Source organism: Podarcis vaucheri (assembly GCF_965113315.1).
Source record: "Podarcis vaucheri genome assembly, chromosome: 3".
In the NCBI taxonomy this organism is placed as follows: domain Eukaryota; kingdom Metazoa; phylum Chordata; class Lepidosauria; order Squamata; family Lacertidae; genus Podarcis; species Podarcis vaucheri.
The window spans coordinates 77774381-77800872 of NC_138761.1; the positions used below are offsets into that span (position 1 = coordinate 77774381).

A 26492-nucleotide genomic window follows, 5' to 3' on the forward strand; every position below is an offset into this window, starting at 1 on the left:
GTTGTGAATGTGTCAACATTTTCCTTTATAATCTCCATTTCACAGCCCGTAAAATTTTGTTGCCAGCTGAAACTTTTCATGCTCAGCAAGAAAATACTTAAAAAATAAACTGGATTGTTTGGCTTGTCTGTTTTGGTATTTGAAGTGCAAAAGCACAACAAAACAATAATAAAAATACCAATTTAAGTCACGGGCAGTTTCCATTCAAATGAATCCATGGCTGATGTAAAGGGATTGTGCAAGGATTGCTGACCAAAGGAAATACATTGCATTGTTCTGAATTTCTGGTTTTCCACAGCTATCAGGAGTCATTCTCCAGCCAAACCAGTTCTTATATTTGTATCATCCAGACGTCAGACTAGACTTACTGCTTTGGAGTTGATTGCTTTTTTGGCAACTGAGGATGATCCAAAACAGTGGCTGAATATGGATGAAAGAGAGGTATACATTTTCTGTTAATTGAATTAGGGGGATTTCTGGTTTTTCTCTTCTCTTCTCTTCTCTTCTCTTCTCTTCTCTCCCCTCCCTCCCAATTTCTTTTTACCACCCTTCCATTTTATTTGTTTGCTTTTTTTTCTTCAACTTGACATCCTGGCATTCTATCTCACAACAGATCTCAAGGATAGACTAAACTTGCACAGTGTGCTCAACTTCTTCTTCCTTTAGATTCCCTCTTCACTGGGACAGGATGAAATCTTCCTGTAACAAATGAAGCAAGCCAGCATAGCATAGCTGTGATTTAGCAGCTGTGTGCTCCACCTACAAAACCCAAAAGGTAGCAGCAGCTATGGGAGTTTGCTCAATGGGAAGCTGGAATGCCCTGCACTGCAGATGGCTGGGAGAGTTATTCCAGAATTTCTCATTTATATACATTCCAATGCCATCAACATTCCATAAGTCCCTGAAAGCTCATTTGTTCTTTCAGGGCTGCTTTTGGAATGCTTAAATTTTTCCCTTTTATTTTAATTTACAAAGTTACACACTTCTCTGTGCCTAGGGAGTCTCCTGTGTTGGTAAAACTTGCTGCCCTCTTTATTTAGGCGGGGGCGGGTCGTTTGCTTCAAAACTGATGATTTACCTCTGATGCTCGCCAACCTGTCTTCACGTTTCATTGAGTGAAATGTTCTGAGCACCCTATTCTTAAGAGTGGTGCACGAAGGGTTAGACTTCAATTACTAGTTAGCTATGTTTTTTGTTGTTCTTAGGTGGCTTGTGGTGTGTTACACATGGTACTCTAGAAATCATATTCAATTGGCAAATAGCAACAAATGATTCAGATCACATATTCAGTATGGTCAAATTCTTAAGAATAAATTGTCACAACAGTTCCCATTTTGTATTATGAAAATGACCTTGTATCTCTTAGCCGTTTAGCTAAATGTCACATCTTCCCTTGAGCATTCTAAAAATTACAGAGTGTGTCCTTAGATGGTAATGTCTTTAAAATTTTAACTAAAGCAGTGTTAACTATAACTGTCATCAGTGATTTAATGCAACATTGTTACTGGACATGATTATTTTTAGGAAGGGTGTTTGACCTCCAAAGCCAAAGCATGCTTACTTGGGAGCAAGTCCCTGAGTTAAATGAGGTTTGTTCTTTAATAAGGGCACTTGTGATTGCAAGCTTTGAGTGCTAGAAATGTTGTTGTAAGCAATGGAACTTACGCTGCTTGCTGAGGTTTGGGTTTTAAAGAGACTAAGCAAAAGTAAAAGGTCCACAGACCGTTTGATTGATAGGATATTAATTTGGGAAATTAAATCAATTTAAGTGGTATTTATGTAAAGGTGGTATGCAGTATAATGATGAATGTGGTGTAACTGAAGGAGAATTAATTTGGAGCAGAACATGGGTGGGGAATTCACTGGGTGCGTAAATGGATTGAAGAAGAACCATTTTAGAGCTCTTTTGATTGGAGCAGGAAGGGGACATTTTGCACAAGCTCAGAGACAGTCAGTGCCCGGGGTGTCAGGAATTTTGAGAACATTAGATGCAAGCATATTCTTCCAATTCCAAGGTGTGAAAAAACTGCTCGTCAGCACAACAGCACAAAAATGTTGACAGTTAAGTTTGGCAATTGTGTAAAAGAGGAGGAGGAAAATTGTCAGGAGGATACTTGTGAAATTAAAACATCCCAGGGGTCCTGTTGCACCATAAAAGCAAATACAATTATTATTGCATAAGCCTTCTGTAAGCCATCATCCGTTGCATGAATTGTGCAGGTGTTGGATATTATTTATGCATGGGTGTACATAAGATAGCACACACTGATACCTAGCATTTCTACTCATAGCACATTTCAGTGCTCATACTGCTTCACATACTTTCAACATCATCATAATCTTTACAATAGCCCTGTAACCTAGGCCAGTACAGTATTATTCCCACCATGTGCAGGTGGGCTGAAGGGTCCAATTCACGTGCAGTGTACAATACATTTTGTGACTGGCCATGCATCCCGTGGGAGCCATTTCGTGGCTGTGGCCATTATAGTTTAGTGGGCCTTTCATTCTTATCCACAAAGCAAAGAGAAAACTCGACAAACTCTGTTTCAGTGCTGCTGCTTCCTCCTCTTCAATGAAGTCAGCTGAAATACCTGAAGCTACATAAGAGAAAATGAAATAGAACAAAATTGCAAAGAAGATAACGTCAGGTTCACTATGGTTATTACTGATTTGACACCTTAAGTACTTAAGTTTGTATCTCCTGAGTTGCAAGTGATATAGGCCTTTAGGTTTTAACACATTCCTAAGGACAGGAAAAACTACTTGACAGGGTTTACAGTGCATTGGGAGAGCTTCCTTAATATCCAAACATTTTTAATACAGCACATGATCATCTGAATTGTACTGTAGCATAAGCAAGGAGAAAAAGGATTCATTGTGCAGATGTTGTTGATAAGAGAGAGGCTTATGTGATATCTACAGTGGCCATGGAACAGAACTGATGGGGGCAAGATTTTTGAGTTGTGAGCCAATAAAATAGTTTCTGCTTTTGAATAGTTCTTAAAGTAGAGACTACTTAAGGACATTCAATTATCCAAAGGCAGTTAAGATTTAGGAAATGGCTGACAAACCTTCAGAAGCAATGCTAGTCTTAGAAAGATTTTTGAAATGACTGGAAGGATTCTAGAAGCTTTGACATACAAATTCATAGACATCTCTGAAAGTTGGTTGGCTTTTCATTTATTTAGGTGTTTTGAAGCCAAGTGATCTGCTTTTACCAAATTCTTCTTCAATTACAATTTTAGACCTAAATTATTTTGGCTAAGAGGTGGTTATAGGTGTCTTATTGAGCAGATACAAGTTGTTTGGCCCCCATGAAAAGTTTCTACCTTCCACTTTTCCACTGAGCCAGTCCTTAGAAAATCACTGTACGGCAGCAGTAAGTCAGGATAAAAACTTTGGCAGGCCAGATGTGGTCTGTAGCTTTCATGTTTTCTGTTATTGTTCTAAAGTCTCCTCTTCTTCCACCTTGGTTGTGAGAGTTCATGTAAACAATGTTATTGCAGAGCATCAGTACCTCCTGTGAGGGCAAATAGATTTGTAGATTCAGTATCTTCTTCAGGACAGACATCAATTGTCATAGTTATTTCAGACTGATTGACAGAACTAAGCTTCCTAAAGCAACATATACATCAGAAGGCTCAGTTTGGTCAGAATCAAGTATACACTTCCAGAGATAATGCTAAATACATTATTCCTGGTAAATGAGCCACCATAACTGCTAGAGGGCTGTGACAATTTGTGTCCTGGGCTTTTTAGACTTGTCTACCCATGTACTGTCTGAAACCAAAGGGGCACATTGTTTGCCAGATGTGAAATATATTGGCATTATTTTCAGCTCCCCTACCCCACTACAGGTGCTGGGAGCAATTGTAGGAGATGACTAATACTGTCGCTTTTTAAATCCCAGTTGATTAATCCATGTCAGTTGCCTTTTATTTCATTCTTTCTAAGAAAACTCTTCAGCTGATGATTGTAGACGGAGCTGCCCATTCAACACAAGGCCTGAAACACCTATATGTCATGCTGTCCCATTCTGAGAATATCCTGTGTTGTCTGTTGCCTGCTAGAGCACAAAAGAGAAAGTAAATTGCTAGGTGTGTCACCAGTTTGAGCAGTCCAGGCTATCCTGACAATTTGACAGATATAGCAGAGACAGCCTTATGTAAGTGTTACTCATGTATACCAGCTAGAGTGGAATGGCGCTTTTAGCTTTGCTCCAACATCAGCTCATCTTTCTTAAAGAACTGTGTGTTTTGTGTGACTGTCTTGCCTGTATAAAAAAGCAAATGTGTGAGGTTCTCTTCTGGCGTGAGAGCTTTGTGCCACTAGGCGCGCCCTACAAATGAGGAGATGCTCACACATTTGCTTTTTGTGTGTCCCCACACTGGTTTGTATTTGTGTTCCCTACACACAAGTAACACATGCTTAGGTCATAGTAACCAAAGCCAGATGCAAGTGAGCAATGTGCTCACAGCACTGAGAACAAACTTTGGTGCCTCGCATTCTTACATCAAGGGAAACAGTAATATTTTTTTTCTCTTTAAAGGGTCTATGACCGTTTCCCTGAAGATTCATGTTTTGAAAGCAATAGTAGTATAGCCTCACTAGACACAGTATTGTGATTTGCTTTGCTTTTAATGTATTTAATCACAAGGTTTAGCTCCTTGTGATTGATCAGTGTAGGTGAAACAAAACTAAGGAGATTTATTTATAGGGTGTATGTAACTCCTAAACTGCAAAGAGGGCATCCAACAGATTCAGTCCTGTGTAACGTACAGTATTGTGCCAATTAGGTACCTAGGAAAGATCCTGTTGAAAACAGAAGCTAGTTCCTGTGACAAATGTAAAAAAGTGCAACATACTAAATTAGTATTTGCTTGAATTTGATTTTCTTTACTATAGTCTGAAATTTTAACAGATGAGACTCATGAGGAGAAGGGAAATCTAGTACTGGTATGTGGCTTTTAAACTACAATTGCAACTTCTTTCCACAGTGTATTTAGTACTGTAAACATCTACAGCTTGTTAAGATTGTACTACAGCTAATTTAATAAAGCTAATGTAGTATCTTTTAAACAATTACACTTAGTAACACTTAGGAAGGCCTCATCCAATTCCTGCTAAGAACATTAAAAAGACTGCCACACGTATTGTGGAAGGCGGTGGAGGCCTTTATAGCTTCTGAACAGGAAACTGATGTGCAGCTGTGAATATGAAGCAAAATGTGTGTGCATGTATACAGAGGAATAGGCTTCCTATATAGATCTAAAAATAGAAGTTTAAAAAACTGCTCTGTTTAGAGAGTGTCAAGAGAGTGTCAAGCATATCCTTTTGCTTCTAACATTCATATCAATAACTTAATATTTTCAATATGATTTTCAAAGAAAGAAAAATAGAGTGGTTTTGAACATGTTGTGACAGCTCTCTCTCTCCAATTTTAGAGGCAATGTTAGAGCAATCTGTAGTTTGTGGGTGAAATTTAATGCTGCTTCTCTGTTCACAAAATGTATTTTGATCCATCAGAAAGAGAGAAAGAAAGGCGATTATCTCTCATTGTCCCTTCTGTCTGCGGGCCCTCCACCATCACTTGCTGGAGAGTACCCCAACCCTTTGGAACAGATTTTTTGGGGGTGCAAAGGTCTGCAGTGTGGAGGGAATTTGGGGCAAATAGCCTCCCCTTTTCTTACATTAGTAAATGTCTCTGCTAGATCAAAAGCCATTTCACAAGCAGAATGGCAGCACTGGATTTCACCCAAATATATTTCTTTAATCATTTCTTCTCGGGGCTTTCAATATTCTGAAACAAATACGTTTGGGTGGGATGAAGGCATGCCCTTCCACAAATGGAAAAGCTCTTTCCATTCGCAGAAGAGATTCTGATTCAGCAAAGGCTGCCACAACAGAAAGGAGGGAAATAATTTCTGCAGCCCACATCACTGGCTCCTATTCTGTTCCACGGGGTCCCCTAATCATTTGGAGCAGCTTTTCCGGGGGGGGGGAGGCTCCCTTTCCTTGAGTCAGGAGGTGTCCCTTGAGCAGAACTCCACTCACAGGAAACCTGAAAATCTGTCTTTGTAAAATAATGTCAATTGCTCCTATTTTAAACCCAGTATTTTTTTTAGCTAGGCTTTCACCTTATTTTTTTAATTTAAAATTAAAACGTTTGTTGTGACTTGGTTGGGACCTATGAGTTGACAGATTCAGCAGGAAATTTTTAAAAATACACAATAAATCTCTCTGTATTTTAGAATTCAATTTTTTAAATTCTATTCATTTATATTAGGATTGCGTGTGTGTTTCTTGTTTACACGTATTTATCCTGCCTTTTTCCCCGAAGATCTTAGGGCAAGATACGTATTTTATCTTCGCAACAACCCTATAAAGGTAGATTAGAATGAAAAATAGTAACTGGCTGAAAGTCACCCAGGAAGCTTCGTGGCCGAGTGGGGATTTGAGTAGACACCTCCCAGATCAAGCCCCACTCGGTATCCATTGTTGCTGCATGGATGGTGCTTAGAATGAGGCATACCAACATAATGTGTGGGCTGAATCCGTGTAGTGGGGGACCTTTCTCAGGATTTGCAGTGCCTCTTCCTTCTGCAGTGTTGTGCTTTATCATTAAAAAAAATGCCATTTAACTTTTAACGCAGCAGCACTTTAACTAAACTCAACATCTGTGCCAGATGTGAAATGTGTAATTATATTTTCTTTTAAAGACTTCATAACTTTCCTGATTCTTTTGTTCAGCCCATCTTTTTTTTTTTTTTTACCAGCCATTTCAGACAATCGATAAGCATTATGCAGTGGCATATGGTCTGGGTCTGATGTGCTTTGAAAAGGGTACAGAGTACTAATAATGAGGATTCTGCGAAAATGGGAAAACCAGGGCGGCAGATATGCTTTGAGAAAGTATGGGGTTTTAGCATCTTGAAACAATATATCACACTCAAAGGGACAGAATTGGGCTGCACAATCTGTTAGCTCATTCTTGTCCAATCTGGTCTCCTCCTTTCTTTTGGAGCCAGTGTTGTCATCAACTTGCTGAATTATACCCTGACTGGAATGAATTTCAGACTCAGGGTAATGTATCTACTTAAATGGAATTCTATCTTTCTACGAAAAGCTTTTTAGGTATAATAAATTTTTTAAAATATATTTTTAAACCCTGGTAACTTTAAATTGTTCAGAATTTTACATGTGTGGAAGGAGTGAGGGAGAAAATACAGTGTTTTAGTCTGAGAAAAATCTTGCTAGTGTTGTCATGAGATTTTTTCCCGCAACTTTTTTTTTAAAAAAATGTTATTTATGTTACAAAAGGAATCTTAAGTGCATCTTTCAGAGATAACTTTTAAATGGCACATTCATTGTTAAATTATATAACATGAGGGCTATACTTTTTTCGGAGTTTGAAAATCAACAGATCACATCAGAGTGGGTTGGATCTCTTTTATTATTAAAATAATAATAACCAGCCCACTTCAAATTAGCAAACCTTAGCTGAGCGACTGAAAACACAGTTTTCTTGCTGCTTCAAATTAATATTGATAGCAAATGCATCTGGTAAACGTACTGTGCCTTTTCATGGTTAACACTTGTTCATGCTTTCCAAAGAGCGGTTATGTACGCGTGTTAATGTGTACACATTCCCTTGACAGGTTTTCTTTTGGCAGTGATGTCTTGAGCAAAGCTAGAAAAATCATTAAAGTTTGCTTCATGCTTGAGATGGGCAGTTTGCAAACATCTTGCACTGATAGCCATCTCCGAGGTTTCACGAGAACTATTATCTCAGCATTGTTGATCTGGCAATTGTCCTTCCAGCATTCCTCATGTTTTGTCGTATTTTATAAGGTGAATGGAATATGCATGCAAAAATAGACTCCAGGAAAGTGGTTTTCCAGAAAACAAATTGTCGTTAAGAATTTTTAAAGCTGTGGAATGTGCTTCTGGGTAAAATAGGTGTTTGGAGTTTTTTATTACGCTGATTTATGTGACAGTGAGGGGGGTCTGCTAAAAATGGCCAAGATTCCCCGCTGCTAGAATGACAGGCTCACAGTGCATATGCCAGCACTCCTGCTAAGGGTCCTTTAGTTTTGCTGTGTTAAATTACACAGCTTTGCAGGTATAGCTAACAGCACGGCAGGACATTGCTTTAGTACAAAGGCAGTGGGCGGATTGGGAGGGGATGAATAACATCATCAGCACAGCAAACGGTAAGAACTTCCTCTGTGAATAAATGTCCAGCAGTGTAAAGGGGAGAGATGTTCTGTGCTTAAAACTTTGATAACAACCAGGAGGGGAAGTATAAAGTTGATTGGCCAAAGTAAACAAGAAAACAATTTCATGTTTTTATATTTCTTGGAGGTCTGAGCATTTCACTTGAGCTAGAATAAATAGCACTATAACTACACTGCCGCAGGTCTTGCAACATAAGCCAATGTTAAAAGGGATGTGGCTGATCTGTGCAATGTTCCCTACTTACAAATACAATGAATATATGCTCTATGTACACTTGATCCTTTTAAATATCATTGCAAGTCATGTTTTCCTCCCAAACAGTGAACCAATTTTTTTAGCTACAAGACCCCAATTGTGAGGCAGGCAGTTTACAATGACTGGCTCCTGGCTCAAAAAGTTGTTTGAAAATCAAAGGTTTTGATTAAACTATCCCATTGATTATGTTGGCTCTTAGACACAAAGCTTATTTTACTTCTTGGAACAGTGATTAGAAGTCTCAAAGGAATTCATACCCCATACACACACACCTCACACAAAAAATCAGTTGTTGCTCCTTTACAGAAAACTGAGGGCTCCCTTTATAATCCACTATAAAATAGTGTCTTTGTTTAAGATGTATGTTAAAGACGGCCTCACTTCTTCTACCCTTGCATATATCTCCATGCACTGTATTCATTCATTCTACCCATCCAGTTGAGCTTCTGTAAATATATGATTTCCTTATGTTTCCATCCTATACTCTGGTGCACACATCAAACTTTCATTTTCCAGTGATTTACAATAAGCATTTGGGTAGCAGCGCCTATGCTTGGGCTGATCTAGGAGCTTTCCTCAGATCATGTAAATTGGCAGCAAGCAGAACCAAAACATCACTTCAGAAAACTGGGTTCCCTGTTGTGCATCATTGTCAGATCATTGTTGTGGGATTTACATTATATTTGACTCTTTGGGCTTGACAATCTAGTCTAAATAGGTGAGATATGAATAGATTGTATTAATTTTATGAGTTTTGTGAATTAAATAACATTTTGCCATAATTTTATAAGTATACAGTAATATTGGTATTACCTGTTGACATGATACAAGTTACTATTTACTCCGATTTTTAAAAAGAAAAAAAAGATATGTTTTGATGTTCAGAAGTTGTTGGTGTTTATTAAAGGCCCCAAGGTCAGTCCCTGGCACCTCTAGATAAGGCTCAGAAAGACTTGCATCTGAAAACCTGGAGAGCTTCTGCCAGTCAGTGCAGAGATAATACTGGATAGTCCATTGGTTGTACTTTATAGACATAAAAGAATCTTCATGAAAGATTTTATTTCTTTTTTATTGAATTGGGTTTTTTTTGTTAAGTGACAAATAGCAAATAGTATAGCAAGAATAATAGAAGGTACAACATTTCCTTTTACAAAAACAATTTACAGACATCTTTACAATGTTTATGCTCTTTCAATTAAAGGTTTGGCCTCTTACAATACCAAGGTACCCAACAGTAAATATAGTTCAGCATTTTCTTGTGTTTTATTGTAGCAACATGCAATAAATGGGCTCCTTTTTTCAATGAATTTATCATCAATTTGTCTCCCTTTTCATATTTTGAGAATATTGTTTAGTTTTTACAATTGAACGCTATCCCATACTCTTACCATCCAGTTGTCCAGTATTGGCACATTAATCTTTTTCAACTTAGAATTACCATATGGGCCACTGTTTAAAAGTGTGCCGTTTCTCTGTCTTCTAAAAGAACAAGGTATTTTACGTATCGCAGTATGTAACTGTGCAGTGGTGGAACTTTTACTTTTATATACTTGTTTCTTCTAGTACAGCAATCTGGAAATGTCTTAGTTGGAGGCATGACCAAAATACATTCAACGCATCTGTGTTGTAGTTTTGCAACTTCAGCATAGGATATTGATGTAGCTGGCATTAAATACCACCTGGAAAGGAGTGTCATTGGAGACTAATACTAACAGTTAGTTGAACTGTATGGGTGGTGTTAAGCTAGATTTTATTCAGAGTAGATCCACTGAAATTAATGGACCTACCATAGCTATGCTCATTAATTTCAATGGGTCTTCTCTGACTTAAAGCTAGTTGAATACCACCCTGTGTTTCTATAACTATTTATGAAAGGTTTCTTAAAATGTAAATTTAACTATTATACTGTGTGGCTATTTTAAAAGTCCATGAACTAAAGACCATACCAGTTTCCGTATGCCACTCACATTATTTACAGACAACACATCTTATGCTGCCTTGAACAATGTTTTCTGAAGCTTGCCCAAGTTTGAGGCAGGTTTTGAGATACCATGGAGGAGTTCTTTCCAAAGAAGGCAATACAGAACCCACCTTGAGGGTTTTTACATGCACACCTTTGCATCAGTATGCAAATATATACTGCTTGAATAATCCTTTTATAATTTCAAAAGCAGTATGAAACTCATGGGGGTTTGCTTTCTGTAAGTTACCATGTTTTTCCGTGTATAAGACGTCCCCATGTGTAAGGCGACCCCTATTTTTTTTAACCCAAAATTAAGAAATTAAATTGCTTAGCTTTTTTGGGGGGTGGGGGAGGTCACTTCTGCCAATCGCTCACCCGCCTGCCCGCCACTGCCGATCACTTGCCACAGCCACTGCCAATTGCACACCTCGCTGCAGCCGCCAGTTGTCCTCCCACTCACAGCCACCAACAGCCCACCCGCCCACTTGACGCAGCCGCCAATTGCCTGCCCGCCTCTCCACAACCACCAATCACCTGCCCACTTGCCGCAGCCAATCGCCAGCAGGCCTTGCCACAGTTACCAATCACCCGCCCAATCGCCGTTGCCAATCTCCTGCTTGCTGCTACCATTAATTGCATGTCCCCCCTCTGCATTCACTATTCGTGTATAAGCCAACATCCATTTTTTGCCTATTTTTTAAAAGCAAAACGTATCGTCTTATACACAGAAAAATACGGTATTTTAATAATATGTGGAGTGCATTATAAAGGTGAGTGTGTGTTTGTATAGCTTATTGCTCCCCTCCCCTTCCTGATGCTTCTCTATTTGCTTGCTTCTGTGAATTCCTTAATGAAGAGACTGTCTTTTTCCTTTGTTTACTACTAAGACTGTATAGTATATTGATAAGTATTTACTAATGTCATATTGCTGGGGGGAAATGCTCTGGAAGATTCTTAGATTAATCCTTTTTTGTTGTTATTGCAGATGAGTGTCATCATAGGAACAATCAGAGAGTCCAATCTCAAACTGACCCTTGCTTTTGGAATAGGCATCCACCATGCTGGCCTGCATGAACGAGACAGAAAAACTGTTGAAGAGTTATTTGTGAATTGCAAAATCCAAGTATGCTTGTTCTGTAATATTATACTAAGATGTTCTTATTCATTTCTTAAACTTCTGTTTACTTCACACAGAGGTCCTTTATATATTTTTAATCTTGTATCTTTTTCTTTTTAGGTCCTTATTGCTACTAGCACGTTAGCCTGGGGTGTCAATTTTCCAGCGCATTTAGTAATTGTTAAAGGGACAGAATTTTATGATGGAAAAACAAGGCGTTATGTTGATTACCCAATTACAGGTATTGTCAGAAATCACAAAACTCTTAGAAAAAATACATGTTATAATTAACTACTGATATCCATGAACATGGAAGTTAAATATGGAAGCTGAACTAGAGCTGTCATATCTTTTGTTCAGTTTCTTTAGCGATACTACATCACATTCCTTACTACTACATGGTAAACTTTTAGCTGTGCTTTGAGAATACTGAATTGGAATAATTGAGTGGATTTGATAGCAAAGAACAATATCTGAGAAGAGAGCAAAAATTGGGAGTGTATGGTAAAACATATTTTTTAAAGTCAGTATTGAACAAACATACCATAAAGTGCTTACAAGCAAATGACATATAGTTTATTAGATATATTATATGGATGAATAATAATCTGATCTTAATTAACTTGCCTTATTTAATCATTTAATCTCAAGACATATGAGAGTAGCCAGGCATTTAGTTTCATTTTCTTACCTGCAGCATTGCAGGTTAGATGGGGAATACTTGTCATTGTTTTGATTTCAGCATTGCTTCATAAAAAAAATTATCAGCATAAAACTACTCAAAGGGGAACAGAGAAGTATATTAGGAGAAGGCCAGTACCTTTACCCTAGGATACCATCGAAAAGAGTATAGGAAACTATGTGAACTGATATAGCTCAGGGGTAGAGTCCATGCTTTGCACACAGATGTGCTGTCTCCACTTTAAAAGTATCTCAGATAGCAGAGCTATACAAGGAAATTTCATATATTTGTATGCTAGACTTGTCAGTTTTCTATCAGCCATGTGGAACAAAGGCTATTTGAGGTGACGCGTCTTGCTAAAGCATTTGGATGGGGCATTTGGGAGCCTTGAAACAAGATTCCCAAACCTCATTTTATTGAGACTTTGCAAAATCAAAGTTCAACTTTCAGATACGAGTGTGTAGCCAGATGTTGCAAATAAACATTAGGAAAAAAATAGTTTTAGTGTAAATTTTCTGGTCCTTTTTCCAGTTTAAATATTCATATATCTTTTAATCAATATTTGTGCTGTTTATAAGGGTGGTATCTGGACATTTGCCTTAATATAAAAAAACCAGTACTCTACAGTGTGCTGAATGTTGTCATCAATTTACATTTGCAGATGTTCTTCAGATGATGGGACGTGCTGGGAGGCCTCAGTTTGATGATCAAGGAAAAGCAGTGATTCTGGTTCATGACATCAAGAAAGACTTCTACAAAAAATTTCTTTATGAACCTTTCCCAGTAGAATCAAGGTACAAAATAATAATACCACAGTTAATTTGGGGAAACGTGATTCACAAAGGCACTGTATTTCACGGAACTACAAACTGAAAAGTTATCATCTTCAAATAGTCCAAATTCCATTTCAGGTGGAGGTTTCTCCTAGGTACTCAATTTATATTTCCAAATTACACCCTATTGCCAAGATAATTCCTTTGTCAGACTGCAATCCTAACCCCACTTAACTGGAAGTAAGCGTCATTAAATGCAATTGGACTTTGCTGAAAATCCCTTTGCTGAGTAGACTTAGTTAGGATTTTTGGCACTAAGTCTTGATTACATGTATCTAAGGTAGATGACAACATTGTATCTGTGGTGAAATCTGCCCTTTTTTCCTGCTGCTACCTGAACACACAAATCCCAACACAGAAAGTTCTTCGGCTGTGGAGGTGGGGTAGCTAAAAAGGCAAGTGGATAAGACAATAGATGAAACAGTGGCAACAAAAGCAACATTGTTCACAAACAGACATGACCATTTTAAAGTTTCTGGTGTCTCTGTGTCTGTTGGGAGATCCTCAGCCCATTAGTCCAGTAATTTTTGATAGCCCCTAGGCGGAGAGATGTCTCATTTATTAGCATAACGGCTGGTAGCAGGTGATAGAATAGCAGTATCCTTCTCAAATGCCATTTCCCAATTTTAGACAGGCTCTAAAGTCGTATCCATTTCAAGTTGCTTTCTCCTGAAAAGATACTGTGGTGCTGCTGCCCTAAAAGGCAGTCTATAAGTAACTTAATTTAAAAAGGGGGGGGGAGTGCTCACTGGAATCAGTCCAGGTACTGCAGCCAGTTTTTACAGATTTTAACATCTGTAGCCAGATAGGATTAGTTATCTACCCACTCCAATTGAGTGTTTTGAATACATAATACTATTCCACAGTTAATCTAAGTGAAATAGTGCAATTTTAATTTTTGTTGATTTGTTTTAGTTTACTGGAAGTTCTGTCTGATCACTTAAATGCTGAAATTGCAGCTGGAACTATAACTTCAAAGCAAGATGCAATGGATTATATCACCTGGACCTACTTTTTCCGTCGCCTTATCATGAATCCAAGGTGAGCTGTTAAGAAATTGAGCACCAATGAGGTTTAGTGTGCAAAGTAGGAAACCTTGAATAGCTTGGTTCATATCCCCTCTCGCTTATGGACACGCTGGCCATATCACTATATTTTTATCTAAGTCATTCCTTTGTAAAATGGAAACTTTGTAGACACCCTATAGATTGGTAATAGTATTGTAAATCACTTTGACCATTGTTTACTACAGAAATCATAACTAGACCAAGAAAAAGAGTGTGTTCTTTTTTTAAAAAAAGTACAGTTTGTGTATTTTCCTTTTTCTGTTTTTGTTTCGTTACATCCCAGCTTTGAAAAAAGAGAAAGAGGACAGGACAATCCTTTCACCCTCACTTATCTTCATCCCTTCCACATACTTTTTTGCCCACTCCAGCTGTTGAAATCCTCTCATAGAAGCAGACTTTGCTTTATATATCACTTTCAGAATCAGAGACAGTAGGCCTAAATCAAAATTTACATCCAGGTGTAAAAGCTGTCTATACACACTGCTTTTTTTCAGTGGAATGAACACTCTGGCACACATTTGATGTAGTGTAGATGACGGATAACCTCTGAGTCCACATTCCATTGCAGGCAGTCCACTGATTCTAAACTCAGAAATGCATTTGGCAGTGTATCTGATTCACTCCTTATCATTTTGAAGAATATCGGGGCAGGAGAGGGAGTCTGATTCAAAGAAAGTATGGAAATTGAACATTGTCAGAGGCCTGGTCTTAGCCCAACACCCTACTGTTCCACAAGTGTGTTGCAAGTCACTTAGTTCCCTCCAGACTTAAGCCTGACTGAGTGGTCAACGTTACACATGTTTCTCTGATGTCTATATATAGTAGCAGCATGTTGACATAAATGCATAGCTTTTGATCCTCACTGGTTGGGAAAGCAAGATTTGCTTGCATACCTCAGGGCCCTTTCCATCTATAGGAACCCCCTCTGGACACCTCTCAGGATTCATCTGCTATAACAGTGGAGTCAAGGTCCTGGTGGAAACAAGTTATTTTATCTTCAAAATGAATCTTAGGGTTTAGTCATGTTGAATATATTTCAGTACAGGTGTTGTTGTATCTTGATCACCATTGCTGTGGATTTTATTCAAACAGTATGCTTTTAAAATTATTTTTAAAGCTGTATTTTAAAATTTTTGTAATCTGCCCTTGGGACATCTTGGTGAAGGGCAGGTAAGAAATATAATAACAATGGTGGTGATAATTTTGTTGGTTGTAGGGGGCTAAGTAATTCCTATATGCATGATATATAAAGTGCTTTTTCTTTTGTTAGTCTTATGTAAGTGCCTAGTTTTGCATGTTACCAAGTGAGAATATATAAATAGCTGGTTGATTCCTCCCTCCCTACTTAGAACATAGCATTTTCTTCTTCTAATCATGCTAATTGGCAACCAAGCCCACACACATTGGTTCAAATCCAAAGTGCTCTTGTTAGCTTGGTTTGTCAGTTAAGCTGCTCAAATTATAGCTCTCAGCCAGGATCCACAGAACCACTGAGTTTCAAACAAGCTGCTTTCCCTAGACCAGTAGAAATTTGTCTTTGAACAAATGACCTTTCCATGCCATGCCACAAACTGCTTCAGAAACTTCCCTCAGTTTCAAAGGCTGTATGGCCAGGCTGTTGTTAGAGAAAAACAAGCTGCCTTGAGCTTTTGGAACCACTTCTGTGGCTCACTTGATCCTGACCATCTTGCATTAATCTTAAATAATTATCATAAAATTAATTACACTTCTTAAGGGCTGAATCATTCCATTTTCTTTATTTAAAAAAACCCCACACAACTTGGATTTTAATATTCCAGTTCTGTTAAAACCAGTGCAACTCTTCTAGCCGAAATAGTTTGATGATTGGCCTAGAGAGTTAAAGACTCCACCAGAATAATACCAGAAAGTTATGTTAACCACAGTCTTGAAATACAGCTGGCTAAAAGAGCACTACCAGAACACTGTCCATCTGTGGAACAAATGTTTTTGAATACACTTCTTATCTGTGAATATTTTAATTATATATTGTAGTGGTTGGGAGTTACTCGTGCGTAATCCTGCCCCGTTTGAGCATTGGATTGCCTGGTTAAACCCTCCGGACTGCGCAGCCCCTCTCAGCGTGGCTGCCCTTAGTCACTCGTAGAATCTGTCTGTGGGCGTTTCTTAAAGCGCTGCCAACATAAGAGCTGTTTGACGCCCAATCGTCTCTGCCTCTCACTGCACGGGAGTCTCCTGCGCAGGGTGGGCGTGGGCAGCGGGGTGCTTCAGCTCTCCTCACTAACTTCCAACGAAGAGTCCTGGAGCCCCTGCACCTCCCTGTCCCGTTGCTCTCCTGGATCCCTGGTGTTACACTCATTCTCTTCCCCTTCTTCCCAGCTGAGTCTCCCCCTAGCACTGGGACCTTCTCCTGCAGAATCAGAGACCCTCTCCTTCTCCCGTGCCTCTGATGGCAGTTCCCTGACATCCATATTTCCTAAAATTTATATACACTGCTTGAAGGAGGGGGTGTAGACAGCTTAAAGTGTTTTACAAAAGATTATAGTGATGATATTTTTTAAAAAAGGATAACTCTATTACATTTATTTAGTCCGAATTTATAACCCACTGTCCCTCCCCAAAAGATGGCCAAGAGGGCTCACAATAATAAATTGCATGAAAACAACACACTGACATATTGCAGACTGCCATTAAAACATGTAGTGTAGAAACATAAAACTATCAGCAAAAAACGTGAATCAATAAATACAAGTCTTTACATGTGTCTTGAACGCAAGTAAGGACATGATTGCCTTATTTCGCTTGGGAGTATTTTCCATAGCTTGGAACAATCCTAAACAAAATCTCCTGGGGGTTTACTTATGAGTAGTAGACAGATTTAGGATTGCACTAAGCTCCATTTTTGGACAATCAGAGCAGTCCCCATGGCCCTATGTACTAATATATCTGGTATGGATTTAAATGTTAACATGTTTTATTTTGATATGTTGTTGTGAAGTGTGTTCTTCACAGGGAATCAGTGAAAATATGTATCTGAAAACATTTATCCAAATTTTTAATTCATTGGTACAGAGAAATTTAGTCACACCTGTTTAAATCTGTGCAGTTTAAATTAGCTTAGCCACTACTCTGCTCACTTAAATCCCCTTGATTTCAACAAAACAGAGACACAAATAACTTTTCCAGATTTGGGCTCCTGTAGATAATGCTTAAAGGTAAAGGGACCCCTGACTGTTAGGTCCAGTCGCGGACGACTTTGGGGTTGCGGCACTCATCTTGCTTTACTGGCCGATAGAACCGGCATACAGCTTCCGGGTCATGTGGCCAGCATGAATAAGCCGCTTCTGGTGAACCAGAGCAGCGCACAGAAACGCCGTTTACCTTCCCGCCGGAGCAGTACCTATTTATCTACTTGCACTTTGACGTGCTTTCAAACTGCTAGGTTGGCAGGAGCAGGGACCGAGCAATGGGAGCTCACCCCGTCGCGGGGATTCGAACCGCCGACCTTCTGATTGGCAAGCCCTAGCTCTGTGGTTTAGACCACAGCGCCACCCGCGTCCCCTAAATAATGCTTAAAGGTAAAGGTAAAGGTACCCCTGCCCGAACGGGCCAGTCTTGACAGACTCTGGGGTTTGTGCGCCCATCTCACATCTATTGGCCGGGGGCCAGCGCTGTCCGAAGACACTTCCGGGTCACGTGGCCAGCATGACAAAGCTGCATCTGGCGAGCCAGCGCAGCACACGGAACGCCGTTTACCTTCCCGCTGGTAAGCGGTACCTATTTATCTACTTGCACCCGGGGGTGCTTTCGAACTGCTAGGTTGGCAGGCGCTGGGACCGAACGACGGGAGCGCACCCCGCCGCGGGGATTCGAACTGCCGACCTTTCGATTGGCAAGCCCTAGGCGCTGAGGCTTTAACCCACAGCGCCACCCGCGTCCCTATAAATAATGCTTAGGATATCTTAAAAATGAGCTGCTATCTTTCAGTTCCACCCAAGTGCTTCTTAAACACATATAACAGGAAAATTAACTGCTGACAGATACTGAAGTAATTTTGACACAATGCAATAGACTATTTTTAAAAAATAGGATTCAAAACTCTGTGGTCTTATTTGTTAGTTCATCTGTTCTGTCTATGTAAATGCTTTTTTAATGCTATTACCAAAAAAAAACACCCTGATGCTAGTGTTGCTAGTTGGCAGCTGGCCTTGTTCAAAGGAATGTTGAATGACTCCTTGCTTGAATAGAGATTATAAATAGACCACAAATTAGTTGGGCAGTGTTGATGAAGGAACCAAATGTCTCACAGTGTGTTGTAGCTGTTGATAATGTTATGAAGAGGAGTAGGTTTTCCCCCAATTTTATTTAGACCATAGCATTTCAAAATGTTTTTGGTTCTACCAAAACCTATTTTGTCTGTTATTAAGAAAAGCAGGCTGTAATGTAATATATTACATGTTCTGTTAACAAAAATATTATTAGGCACACCTTCTTCCATCTTTATATTCAACCTATATGGCTGGGGGGGAAAAAAAACATGTTTATTTTATGGAGTTTCCATTCTGCCTTTCTCTTTGAATGGACCCCAGGCAGCTTTCAATAGCAACAACTACTACAGCAAAAACAACAGCCACACACAGTAAAATACAATACTAAAATAATAAACTACTGGAAATTTACCAGTATTATAAAAAAGAAAAGAAGTAAAGAACAATAGATTAATTATCTCAAATGCCAGTAAAGTAATAGGAGAAGATGTGAATTTATAAATCAAATGGGCCTTTGATTTAGTGTACAAGTTATCTTATAATGAAGTGAAAGGCTCACCATTTATATATAATTCTAAGGCTGCAATTTCCCTATTGAGTATCATGGGTTGTATCTAACAAAATTATACTCTGAATAGACCCACTGGAGTTAATGGGTCTAGTCATTTCCATTAATTTCAGTGGGACTATTATGAGTATGACTATTGTTAGATATGACTCAGTGAGAGCTACCTCTGGGTAAAGATGAATATGAAGGCTCTGTTAAGTACTGTTAGGTCCTAGTGTCCTCTAGAGGTCCAGGTCTATGCTTGAAATGAAATTTCACCTTGAAGCATTGCTGTCAGGTTGCAATGGCTAATTGTAAATGTAGTCTGAAGGTGCAGTCCGTAACCTCTAGAAGTATATAGCAATCTTACACTGAATCTAATGGATCTAAGACATCTCACCCATTTACTACCAGCTGTGTAGTTATTTTGTTTACCGTAGTTATTTAAATCTAGTGGTCATTCACTATTTTGGGCTCCCCCCCCCCCCAGCTATCAATTGTGTCTGCTTTACATAAGCCTTTCCAGGTTGACATTCGTCTCCCATCTTTTTTTCATATGTGGCTGTATCTGGTCCTTCGTCCTTCTAGTTTTTCTTCAGTCATACTTTGAACTAGTTTTTCGTTTCTTGGGATGCTTCCAGTCATTCTATCTTCTACCTGATGAGACAAATAATGCACCTCGCCTCATAGTGAATTACATAGAATTGTAGAATTGGAAGGGACCCTGATATGGCTGAAGGATCTTCACAATGATCAGTCTGCAAGATGTGCACCTTAGAAATTACATTAAACTCACAAATAGTTGCAAAATATTAATTTTTAGTAACAGATTCCCCATCTGAGTTCTTCACAATTAAAGTAGAAAAAATATTTTTAAAAGTAGGGAGGAAATCACAGTTGGTGAAGAAAAAATATTCTGAGATGATAAAAAAGATGGCTCTATTAATATTTCAGATTGTCAATGCTAGAGATACAGTATTTTTAAGTGTTGATGGCCATTTTAATAATGAATTTGGTTCACTTTGATTGCCATTCCAAAATGATAATGATGGCTATTCAATGTATTACTCAATGACATAAACCTTCTTTCTCTTGCAAATGAGCTTGCTCTCAGGGGAGTGTCTTGGTTTCCTTCCCATTGAACCGTGTTACAACTCGTGGATTAGATCCAGAAAATATGTTGATTGGATCATCTCTCCAGTGTTCCATCCATCAGGGATAGGCTTAGAATAATAGATTTCATCTAAGCCTCATATCCGTGGCCTGGGTTTAGTAAATTTCACGTTAAGAAAAATCATCTCAGTTGCAGCATGTCTCAGTGAATACGACAGAACACCTTTTGAGAAGATAACTATTTGTCTACCCTGTGCTTTAAATTAAACTTCCTTTTTCAAAATGGCAAATCTCAACAAATTATTGTGAGCTGAGCTCTTGTGGTTTCCCCCAAGAAATACTTGGATTACAAGCAAGAGTTTTTCTTAAAGTGTTTTTCAGTTGTCCCGGGGACTCGCTTTCATTATCTGTGTCATTACTACTACCGTATAATCTGAACATAAAAAACATGGTGTTTGTAACAAATGACTTCACAGGCCTGACAGTTATAGCACTACCATTTCAAGGCTGATGAAAAATTTCCCAGGCAGATCTTGGATCAGGTTTACATAAAACTCAAACAGGAAGCAATTGCCACCACAATCCACATTAAACCGAAAATGGTCAGTGTAACTTCATCTGCATTTTATGTCCTTGCACGTCTCCCTTTTTCTCAGCTGGTGAAATGCCACACTGGCTTAGATTAGAAAAACAAGTTCATGTTTCTCGTTGAGTTCATTCTAGATATATTCTCAGGTTTAGCAGTAGGAGTTTTAGTTTGTTAGTTTGTTTGTTTATATATTGTTTAAAAGGAAATTGGAAAAGTTTCTTCCTTCATTGTTTTGATTGTTTAAATGTTATGTACTTTGTAAATTTTTACGGTACCTAGGGGTTTGTTATTGCTTTTTTCCCAATGGGCTACTAATGGAAGTTAGCCTGTCTACCCCATGTGCTAGATGCTGTTAGTATAAAACTGCCTTTGACTTTCACACCTCTCAGGGGACGAGTAATTGTTGTGTTCAAACAGCCTGTAATTGTGATCCCGCTGGCTTTCTCAGTACGCTTCTGGCTATTAGAATCATTAAACAACTCAGCACCTGTTAACAGCATTGTAAATATTCAACCTTGCTTGTGTGCAGGTTGAGCAGAATATAGGAGAAGGCTTACAGAGCCCAGCCTCATAAATTAGAGCTGCTGACAAGTCAATTATTGTGAAACTGGGTTTCACTGTGAAATAAATGAAATGGTGCGCTGACAAAAAGGTGGGTTGTCTGTTTGCAGCAGAGGGGAAATAATGACTGGATGATTCAATGCAGTGACCATGAAACTGCACTGTTTTTATTCTTTATCTGTAATTAAATAGTTGGATAATACAGTCACTCAGAAACGGGGGGCTGATATGTAGTGTATTTTGAACGTATGAGCATTCAAACACCTCTGATTTTCTGTGGTATGCTTTTTAAAGTATTGGATTAATAAAATCTTAACTGAGAAGTACATAATCTCTCTGGTTGGATTCCTATTCTATCTAACAGAATACAAGCATTTTACTTGAGAGCTCATGAAAATGACTTTGAAATCCTACCTATACAGCTCAGTCTTGCGCCTGTTTACTCAACACTTAGGCTGACTGCGTTCTGTGGCGCTGACTCTCTCTTGTGTTAAGGATTGGAACCTAAGATTCCTAGAAGTATGACTATTTTGGATTTCCTTTAGTTGAGTTTTTCTTTTAAAGAAAGGAAGGTATATTAAGAGCTATGCTTTTTTATTTTAAAAAGTGCCATAGTTTTTGTATTTTTCGTGATATTTTTTTTCACGGATTAAGTGCTTTTTAAAAAATAGTTTGTATTATACAATGCCTTCAACTATTTCACCAACTGCATTCTTGCTAAATTAGCCGTTGTTTAGTGCCATTCTGTAGTTGTGAAAGGTGTCTAGTGTTGGGACTAGAAAAACAACCAAACTCTATGAAAACAAAATTAAAGACTTGGCAAAATTCACTCCTTAAACAAAAGAAAGATTTTCAGCTTTTCCTTATATTGGTAGGATCACGACAAAGCATTTTCATACACCATTAAATTATCTATAATTCTAGTTTTAGGCTGCAATCCTGTAACCTTTACCTGGATGTAGCCCCACTAAACTTTCCAGAATTTACTTCTGAGTAGAAATGAATAGGCTTGTTCATAAATGTAGCTTTATTTGATTATACATGTTTAAAAACAATGCTGCAATTAAGACAAATCGTTTTGCAGCAGTAGTTACTAACAGTTACCTTTAAAGCACGAAGGGATATCAAAACAAGGGACCCTTGAAACATACATTCTGGGGGGAAATAGAAATCTGGATTCGAATACCAGCAAAACCAGTATTGTGCACCTACTCAAGCTTTAGACTTGTATTCCCTAAAGTTCAGCTCTTCCTGCCACATGACAAGCCTATTTTGAAATGTGGAGAGTTTAAAAAGCAGTTTGTGATATGACCTGGGGCCTGCTGTTGAAAGGGGAGGAAATTAAAAACCTATTAGGTATGTTTAATCATTTGGGTGCATCTGATGTAGTTCTTTTGATCCTGGCTTGTGTGAGTCAGCTACAATTTTATACCCAATTACTTAAGAGTAAGTCCTAGTGAACTCTGCGAACTTAAATCTGAGTAAGTATTGTAAAGCATATTTAGGTTCAACTGAGAGAGATTTAAGCATACCAATCCCATTGAGAATTAAGGTCTTATAGTCTCTTAGTTTTTGGCTAGATCATGCCTTCATTAAATCAGAATTTAGGCTACTGAACATGTGTTTTTTATTAAATTTTGTATAACATTTTTAATTATAAGCTTGTGATAGGTGGTCATAATTTTCTTCTACACTTGTTTTATCTTTGTATATTTTATGTGGCCATGATAAGTAGCCATTCACGTGAAATGCAGTTAAGACAACACCCATCTCTAACGCACATTAAGTAACAGCCTAGCTTTTTCTACTCAAAAACATATTTCATAATCTATTGCAATTTAGTGCTCCACTTCCAGGTTTTGTGTGTATGCATGACTGTCAAACAGTGCATTTCATTAAATAAATAAAGGCCTTCTAGTGATTAATCTGAGCAATAAGCTCCCTCCATTCTCACCCATTGTCTCATTTATTCCTACTTTCTTACAGGGAGGATTTTGTTTATGTTTTTACAATGTGTACTAACTTAGCACCATTGGACCTCTCAGCTGCCATTCTGGGATCATGAAATTGCAGGGCTATGGCTAAGGTAGCTGAAGTATGTTTTATCCAAAGCTCTGTAATTTCATGTTCCCAGCATCATACTGATCGGAAGCCCATCTCTGGACTCTCAGCAAGCCACCGTTTTTGGCACATTCATGAGTTTTGTTGGGAGTTATTTGGACAAGCAAGAATAGTGATCCAAATTGTATCTTATTTAAGAAATTTAATGAATTGACAGCTCAAAGAATACTTAGATTTTTGTGTTCATGTGCATGAAAAAGAGAAAGATAATGCACAAGAATTAAGAGCAGAAACTGAAACATGAAATAAGACTACAACAGTGCTGGGGCCTACAACTGTTTTATATTAATTTATTTTTAAAATTAAAGCTAGTCCATGAAAAATTGGGTGGTTCTGCCATATATTTATAAGAGATTTTCATATTCCACTTCTATTTCTTTATTTGCAAACCACACATTGCTACAGAAGTGATTTGTTAAAGCAGTGTTTCCCAACCTTTTTTGGGCAAAGGCACACTTGTTTGATGAAAAAAATCTCGAGGCACACCACCATTACAGCCCCGTGACGTCAGCGCGCAGCGTCGCGCCGGGAGGGACGCACGAAAGTGTAAGTTTCAATTATTTTCCCTCCCCTCCTGTGTAAAGGGGAATGCACTCTGCTAAGTAAAGGCACTTGCCACAGCAGCGTCAACGTCACAGCACCCACCGGCACCCAAGAGAGAAGGGGTCTCAGCAGCCCTTTTGCCAGGAAGAGGAGCAAGAACGAGAGGAGAAGGGGGAAGAGGAAGAGAGTCCCCCCCCAAAAAAAAACATTCTCCTTTTGATCTTCCTTATTTGCAATTCCTCATTGCAAAACAGTGGTTGATATACAGCTGATTTTTTTGTTATTACAGTCCCCACCCCCTCACCTAGAAAAACACCACCTGTCAATTTTATTATATTATTATTATTATTATTATTATTATTATTCCCCGCCACTCTGGGAGGCTGAAGCCCTTTAAGGCTTCCTTCTGTCCACTCTCTGTGAATTACCTGCCCGGAGCGGGTTTCTGGGGGGGGGGGCTGCTGCCGGTGTCCTCCCCGTCGAGTCTCGCCTTGCCCGGCGCGTGGCGGCCGCCCTTTCCCACACTCTGCCGGCTGCGCTGCCAAGCCCCGCGGCTCGGCCTGTCAGCGTTACCGGGCTCGGCGGGCGGTAATTCCCGAAGAAAGCCGGCGGCGCTTGAAGAGCTGGCAAGCCCCCATTTGCATGTCTGTTTTCCGCAGCCCTTGGAGAGGATTAAGTTCCCTCCTTCCTGCCGGGGAACCTCCAAGCTTTGGGGGTGGGGGGGAGGAGGCAGCAAAGCGAGGCAGGAAGGAGAGCGCGGCTTGGCTGGGTGAGCTTTGGCAGGGGCAGGGAATGAGAGCCGCGAGGCGGGCGCTGTGGACGGAGGCGCTGCCCGCCGAGCTCGCAGGCAGCCAGGCAGGCAGACGGCGAGAGCCCCGCGCTGGGCGGCCTCTCCTCGCCGCCGCCGCCCCGCCTCTCGCCGCCCGACTCGCCCGCCTCCCTCCCACGGAGGTAGGCTGGTGTGCCGTGGGAGGGAGGCGGGCGAGGCGGGTGGCGAGCACACGCGGGGCGGCGAGCGAGCTCCCTCCCACATCCCATCGCCACTCGCTTCGGCCGGCCCACTGGGCTGTCGCAGGCGGAAGGCCTGCGCATGCGCGAGGTTTTCGCGCCTTCCTCCAGTAGGCCGGCCGAAGCGAGCGGCGATGGGATGTGGGAGGGAGCTCGCTCGCCGCCCCATGTGTGCTCGCCGCCCCGCCTCTCGCCGCCCGACTCGCCCGCCTCCCTCCCACGGAACACAAGGCAATGTTCCGCGGCACACTAGTGTGCCGCGGAACACCAGTTGGGAAACACTGTGTTAAAGTAACTTATTCACGTATTTGTTCACATTTTCCATCCTACATAGCAACGTCTCTGGTAAATATACACATTGTATTCAGCTAGCTAATAATGTAATAGTAGTAGTAGTAGTAGTAATAATAATAATAATAATAATAATAATAATAATAATAATAATAATTTATTTATACCCCGCCCATCTGGCTGAGTTTCCCCAGCCACTCTGGGCGGCTCCCAATCAGTGTTAAAAACAGTACAGCGTTACATATTAAAAGCTTCCACGAACAGGGCTGCCTTAAGATGTCTTCTGAATGTCAGGTAATTATTTATCTTTTTGACATCTGATGGGAGGGCATCCCACAGGGCGGGCGCCACTACCGAGAAGGCCCTCTGTCTGGTTCCCTGTAGCCTCACTTCTCGCAATGAGGGAACTGCCAGAAGGCCCTCGGCGCTGGATCTCAGTGTCCGGGCTGAACGATGGGGGTGGAGACGCTCCTTCAGGTATACAGGACCGAGGCCATTTAGGGCTTTAAAGGTCAGCACCAACACTTTGAATCGTGCTCGGAAATGTACTGGGAGCCAATGCAGATCTCTCAGAACCGGTGTTATGTGGTCCTGACGGCCAGTCACCAGTCCAGCTGCCGCATTCTGGATTAATTGCAGTTTCTGGGTCACTTTCAAAGGTAGCCCCACGTAGAGCGCGTTGCAGTAGTCCAAGCATGAGATAACCAGAGCATGCACCACTCTGGCGAGACAGTTCGCGGGCAGGTAGGGTCTTAGCATGCGTACCAGGTGGAGCTGGTAGACAGCTGCCCTGGACACAGAGTTAACCTGCGCCTGACTCCCAGGCTGCGCACCTGGTCCTTCAGGGGCACAGTTACCCCATTCAAGACCAGGGAATCCGCCACACCAACCCGCTCCCTGTCCCCCAAAAACAGTACTTCTGTCTTGTCAGGATTCAACCTCAATCTGTTAGCCGCCATCCATCCTCCAACCTCCAATAACATAAACTAGTTTCTTATGTGATCTGCTCAAGAATAATAAAAAAGCACATGAATTTTGCTCTTATTGTTAGGAAACTGGCCTATTTTATGCAGCAGTCCAGAATAAAATATTTGTTTTAGATCTGGTTTTGTTACATGTTTATCTCAGTGACTACATTCCTGATTTGTATAACAATATATACATCAAGAACAACAAGGAAAGAAATCAGAATAATTAGGAATAGTACAAAATTATAACACAGTTTTGTTGGTACATGTACAAAATAATTCAGTGTGTTGTGTAATCTTCAAAGCACTACTGGGGAGAAGATGAGTGGAATTGGGTATCTTCCAG

At 39.9% G+C, this 26492-nt stretch overlaps 1 protein-coding gene across 1 annotated transcript in view; it reads left to right on the top strand.

The window, feature by feature from the left end:
- The window catches only part of ASCC3 (activating signal cointegrator 1 complex subunit 3), a 216758-nt gene that overhangs the window by 145903 nt on the left and 44363 nt on the right, over nucleotides 1-26492 (top strand). The window contains exons 30-34 of the mRNA XM_082216596.1: nucleotides 299-441; nucleotides 11445-11582; nucleotides 11697-11817; nucleotides 12920-13052; nucleotides 14007-14132. Coding sequence (XP_082072722.1) covers nucleotides 299-441; nucleotides 11445-11582; nucleotides 11697-11817; nucleotides 12920-13052; nucleotides 14007-14132 — 661 coding nt within the window. The remainder of the gene's footprint in view (nucleotides 1-298; nucleotides 442-11444; nucleotides 11583-11696; nucleotides 11818-12919; nucleotides 13053-14006; nucleotides 14133-26492) is intronic.